At 41.7% G+C, this 6,607-nt stretch overlaps 1 protein-coding gene across 2 annotated transcripts in view; it reads right to left on the minus strand.

Annotated features, from left to right (window-relative positions):
• Window positions 1-6,607, minus strand: part of si:ch211-119c20.2 (caskin-2) — a 54,608-nt gene that overhangs the window by 31,347 nt on the left and 16,654 nt on the right. For both annotated transcript variants that reach the window (XM_034859853.1, XM_034859852.1), the window contains one exon: window positions 56-107. In XM_034859853.1, the coding sequence (XP_034715744.1) occupies window positions 56-107 (52 nt within the window). The remainder of the gene's footprint in view (window positions 1-55; window positions 108-6,607) is intronic.

Consider the following 6,607-nt stretch of genomic DNA (forward strand, 5'->3'; position numbering starts at 1 on the left):
ACCCACACACACACACACACACACCCACACACCCACACACCCACACCCCTCCTACCCGTCTGAGTCTTGGTAGTTGATGTTGAGTCTCTTGGTGGAGCCCAGCAACTCTGGAACGAGACAGATGGAGAGAAGAGGGGAGGGAAGGGAAAAGACTTTAGTATTTGGTGACATATTGCTCTTTTTACAGAGCTCTCTAGAAATCCCTCCACCCCCTCTATACTCATCTGACAGCTTTAGTTACTAGTTACTTTAGTTACTAGTTACTTTACGCATTAACATTCCTGCACACTAACCACATGTAGTTTATAAATCTTTTATTATAAAAGTAACCTAGCAACAATATAACGGCTCCAGGTCCAGCTGAGATGATGAGGTCATTAAACACACAGCTGGTGGGACCCTTTACTCTTACAACAATGGGAGGATTTTTCTGCATCTAGTACTTTTACACTTTTTTTCCTGACGATACTTACATACTTTTCACATTTTCAATGCAGGACTTTTACGTGTAACAGTATTTTTGCACAGTTGTATTAGTACTTTTACTTAAGTATTGGATCTGAATACTTCTTCCACCACTGCGCATCCCTGCCGGACCCCGTGTGTATTCAGTGTTTGTTTTTTTCCTGCAAGTTTCCCCGTCCCGTCATCACTCCTTCCTTCAAACAACCTGGCAGCCCGGACAGGACGGGGCGCTTTCCTCACCTCCTGCTGCCTCGCCCTTCCCCCTCTCAGCACCTCTGACACCCTCACGACAGCCAAATGATTCATAAACAAATTATTCAGCCTCGCGGAAATGTACCATTCCATCTCATTTACACTGTGATCTTATCACAGCTTGAGAGTGACAACCATAAAACCTAGGCATGCCAGGAGAGTATCTAGATTTTTTTTCACAGCAGCGTTGCTTAGCGCAAAAAAAGCCTAAGTCAGTTAGCAAGACTGTACAAGTTTTTTTTTCCGACTCACCGTGGAACAGACAGACTGCTACTTGCCCCATGTCTCACTCATTCATTCTGTACTCCAGGTGGGAACGTACTTGAGTCCATCATATAGTTGCTTTCATTAGTCCTGCTGCCACAGGTGTTGCAACAACAACCAAAATCACTAAAAAACATGAGATTCTATTTCAATATTTTCTTTTCATTCAAAAACAGTGTTCACAATGTCTAAAATTGACATCCAGTTGCTTAAACTGGTTGACTAACTGGTCCCAGTACTTACATAATGAAAATATCTTCCTCAGGATCTTTAACAGCTACAAAGCTTTCAGGTATTAAGTCTGAACATTTATTGTGACAACACTAACTGTTTCTACATGCCCAATCCCCCTTTTTTCATCATCCTAATGCTCGTCTCAACCCTTCAAGCCTCTTTCCAAATGATATCAAATTAAACTTCCAGAAATATCTTACATCCATCCTGAAATGAGGGCCTCACACAGCTAAATATGTTTGGACGTCCTACAACGCAGATCTACTGTAAAGGCCCTACTGTCCACCCAGACCCACACAGGATCCAGACAATACAAAGCCATTCATCCTTTTCTCCCACTCAGGTGTGGAAAATCACGTGTGTGTGTGTGTGTGTGTGTGTGTGTTGCACTAGAAAGACAAAGAAAAGTAGAGTTAGCGAGAGGTTTCAAATATAGGGGGTCTTAGATCCCAGCAGTAGAGATAAGTAATGACCTGCTGATACATTGTCACATCCGTCTACCTCTGTAATGGATGGACATTGTTTAAACAGTATTCCACTTGTGACATGTGAAAAGTGAATGCCTTTCTGCTTTATTAAGCTGACTGTTAATTTAGTTCCTGGGAAATTGCAATGGACATATTGCAATAACTTTCTGACACTTTGTAGACTATACCAACAATAAGTTCATTTAGAATATAAGCAACAGATATATTAATAATGAAATGCATGGTTAGCTTCAGCCCCATTAAGATATATTCCCAGGTGCCCGGATAGCTCAGCTGATAGAGCGGGCTCCTAGATGCAGCGGGCCCGGGTTCGACTCCAACCTCTTCATGCAACTGCAATAGCTAGCATTAGAGATCCAACAAAAATTCACATACTGTATGTAACACATGACCAACCCAAAGAACGTTTTAAAATAGCATGCACGTTGTTAATTTACCCATTTACTTACAGCTGAAATGCAGACTGAAAAAAACTGTCGCTTTCTCCTCCAAGGCCGCCAAAAGATGTCTGAGCACGGATTCAAAATGTACATTAACAAAAGCAAACGTAAATAAATAAATAAAGTTCTACAGGCTATTTCTGTTAAAAAATATACAGTCATCCAACTGTTAATACACAGATAGAGAGAGTGTGCCATGTGGTAACATTAATGTGCACAAGCTTGCGTTAGATGTCATCTTCCAACAGTCCAGTGAAGTTCACATGCAGGCCTATGGTGGAGCTGTAGCTGCTGGAGACTTACACAAACACAATCAAGAGCCCAAAGGCACCAAAAGGCCCTGTGGTAATGAGACAGATAGAAGATAGGGTTGGGCATTGGGCTGCTCGCCAAGACGGGGGTCTAAACTGTCCCGGCGGTATGGAAAGAACAGGCCCTTTCTCCAGTTCTAGTTACAACATGAGCCGGCATTCCTCACATAGCACACCCACCAGAGCCTTCCTACTCGCTCACTGTCTCTCGAACTCCATCTACTAAACTGTCAACTCCTTTTTCTCCCTTCTGCTTCCTGTCTCCTCCATCTTCGCACAAAAAGTAGCAGGGGGCTTTTTCTGACAGCACGATAAATTAAAGTATCCACGTGTGTGTGTGTGTGTGTGTGTCCACCCCTTACACCTAGGAGTTGGTGTGAACAGATGTGTAGTAAATCTCAAGCATTGGGCTTTCTCGCAGAGACAGGGAAATTACAGACTCCGCTGCCTGCTGATGTCCACGGAAACAGAACTCACTGAAGGCAAAAGGAGCCGAGGAGCCGAGGAGCTGTCCGTGTGGAAGCCCTCTTTTGTTTTCTTTGGTCACAACAAACAAAGCAAAGGAGCATGTGATGCAGCGTTTTGACCATCTTATCAAATGCATAAGGAACTACTGTTGCTTTGCTCCCTGCACAGAAGGAAGGGATCTTGGTGCTTTGACGTAGAAAACGTTGTTCACTGAAGAGTGAAGAAATGAAAGTGAAGAAATCCTTTAAACAGGACTGCAGGTGGCAGAAGACTGTCGCTTTGCACAGCTGCAAAACTCATTTTAAAATGCCTTTGATCCTGTTCCACGCATTTGAAAGAACAGGAGGAAAAATGCATCAAAATAAAAATCACATCGCAGTAGTCTGTTAAGGGCCCCCCCCCCCCCATGTGTCAAACTCTAGGCCCGCGGGCCAGATCCGGCCCCTCGCTCATGTTGATCCGCCCATCAATTTGGGTTCACAATACATTTTGGCCCACCTAGTTTTTGTCGCTTTGTCAACGTTATGTCGCTTTCTCTAATGTTTTTATCACTTTCGCAGAGGCTTTCTTTCCAAGTTTTTGCCACCGTGTTTTTGTCACTTTTTCGGAGGTTTATCTGGCACTTTTGTATTTTTTTTACTGTGATGGCTAAAGAACATTTTTTCTGACTTTTTGTAGGGTTTCATGTTGACCAAACTGTAAGTTAGAGACTATATGAGACATACAATATTACAGTCAAAGACATGGGACTTTTTCTATAAAATCAAAGTATGTCAATACCCTAAAACATGTCTGGTCCTTAATGGGATTCTCATTTTCCACTGTGGTCCTCAGATTATATCAGGGGTGTCAAACTCAATTACTCTGACACAGAATGTCCCCACAAGACTAAAATCACACATATTTTATATTAAATGGCCTTGTAAAGTCAACAGTCTAACGTGTAAGCAAAGACAGAAAGAGAAATCGCAGTCTCTCTAGCTGCTGAACGCTCCACTAACCCTAACCCTAGACCTAGACCTAGCTGATCTTTGACTGGCTCAGTCTGCTGTGTGCTGCTGTAAAGTACAGTGGATTAATCTGAGGCTTCGCCCTGAAAACAGCTGGCTGGCCGGATAATTACCTGCGAGGGGCCGGCTTTGGCCCGCTGGCCCCGGGTTTGACACATGTGCTCTACACGTTCATAGCAACAGAAATAACAAGGGGGACAATGTTTTATGATAATAGAGAGGCATGGTTTACTTGATAGGTTGTGTACCTGTTATTACATTATCTGAGTCACATGACCAAAAGATGGATCCTGGGACTCAATCAAAACTAATTTGTTAGACAAAGTAATACATTTATCAATGATTTTTTGATTTTGCCTGAAAGAGACAATTCTATTTTTAATCAATTATTTCTGAGCCATTTAATAGCACAGCAGCATTGTGAATTCTTACAGCTCTACAAAGTAATTTGACCCAATGTTAATATAAAAATATTGGAAGCATTGGTGCAACTTTGAAGATCTTTCAAGATGCAATGTTTACCTCTGGTTCACAAATTTGGCATTCTTAACATTTATCAAACCAACGATCTTCCACTTGCCCAATTTCAAAAAGTTCTATTCTCACTTTCCCTATTGTTTATTTTACTTTCCTCATTTAATTGTTCCTTTCTTCTGTCCATTTAAATAGACTAATTTTTGTAGGTTTTTATTTTCTACATGCTACTTTCCGTTGAATAAGCCCCCTGAGGGTTTTCTGGGTTTCCTTTGCTTATCTTTTTTACTTATGTTGTAGTTGTATATTTGTAACACTTCTGTTTTTTTACATGTGTTAAATAAATCAAATCAAATGTCTCGGTTAATGGATGTGGGATCTTTTCTCTCTCGGAGAACACTTTATGACTTAAAGAGTGTATTTCAACAAGTCTGGCCTGGTGCACCTTCAATATTGCTCTGTACGAATAGCTTCTCACATTGTCCTGGTGGTAAATCTAGTCCATTTGGTGAGTGCAGCTTTCTGACATTTGCCCTTTTATTTTAATATCTGTTATTTTTGAAATGTCTGTTCTTACTCCACCTCCACACTTTTGCTGCATTTTGACACCATGTCACCAAAGAAATGGAAGTCATTCTTAAAAAAAACTATGCAAGCTTTGAGACTGACTCCTCTATTTTAAGCCTTTTTACTTCCATCTTGACAAAATAAAAGGTAAAAGAAACCCTAAGATATCAGCTCTTTGCAGGCTTGGCTCTTTGGAATTGTGTTAAAGTTTTCCCTCTGTGCTGCCTCTATACCGCAGGGAATTCAAACCCACACAGACTTCTCATTAACAAAAGCAGAAAAGGACACTTGAGTCAAGTTGTGGGTTGAGAGAAACCCCCGCGCCGCGGCGAACAGAAGGTAGCCGGCATTAGAACAGTTGCAGCCACAGCGGGCTGGGGCGACACCAAAATACAGGGAGCGAGAAAAAAGGGGGTAATTTAGGGTCATCATCTCTCTCTGGTGATAGATGGTTTGTGGTCACGTAAGGCCCTCATCAAGGGAAACACTTATCTGAGGAACACATCCATGTAACTGCTCCAATTACTGAGTGGGTAAACAGCCCCTCAAAGCTTACCACCGAGGAAGAGGGGGGACTTGGCTTCACTCCAACTGTCCCACACAACTCCCAATAAGGCTTGTTAATACTTGTTTATGCAGGTCTATAGTAACACACGTTTAATATTGTATGATTTTAAATATAGGGAAACAAAACAGAAATACAGGTTTAGAATCCATGAAGCTACTGAAACCATCAAGCTAACCGCGTCTCCACTTTTGGCCTCAGCGGTGCCACAGACCTTGGCAGGAGGTGAGGTGGTGACCCAAGGGTGTGTGTGTGTGTGTGTGTGTGTGTGTGTGTGTGTGTGTAAGAACAATGTGATTGCACTAGGATGTTAAGTCTCACCAAGTGGGAGCCATCAGCCAGCTGTCTGTGGTGCAGAGGACAGAGATGGCTTTCGCCTAAAAACTCCTGCTTCAAAAAGATCTCTAGCAGAGTTGATACTTTTAGCAAAGAACGTCATTTGGTGGTATCTGGTGATGTGATGTTTCAAAGGTTTTTGAAACATTTCCCTTTTTTAAACCCTGGTTGGGTCTAAGCCTAAACACCAGTCCATAAGCTTAAATGGTTTTTGTCAAGTCTGTATGGCAAGGTCATCACTGGCTAAAGCTTGAGAATATCAACGCGCGAGGGCTGAACATGAACCAGCAAAGAGCCAATCAGGGCTTATTTATAGCACCACAGTATGTTAGTACTTTAGCATTTCACTCTGTCAGAATCCCAACAATGGCTGCACCGTATGAGGAAAATATCTCATTGGGATTATTTTGACGGATATTGTGATTCACGATATTGGAGGGCATCGTCATTTCTGTATCTTCATTCTCATTGGAAAATATTAAAAATTAAAAAGTGAATTAAAATGATTATAGTGTGATTTATGTGAGGATCTGTATCTGTATCGGTAATAATTAGTCTGTAGGATGAGATTTGTCTCTGCAGCACCCCAATACTTTTGGTTTGACAGATATTTAGCCTTTTAAAAATATGGCACATAGTCCACACGCGTATTGCGTATGTGTATATATATATACAGTGGGTACGGAAAGTATTCAGACCCCTTTAAATTTTTCACTCTTTGTTTCATTGCAGC

Source organism: Etheostoma cragini, chromosome 21, assembly GCF_013103735.1.
Source record: "Etheostoma cragini isolate CJK2018 chromosome 21, CSU_Ecrag_1.0, whole genome shotgun sequence".
NCBI classification, from domain to species: Eukaryota; Metazoa; Chordata; class Actinopteri; order Perciformes; family Percidae; genus Etheostoma; species Etheostoma cragini.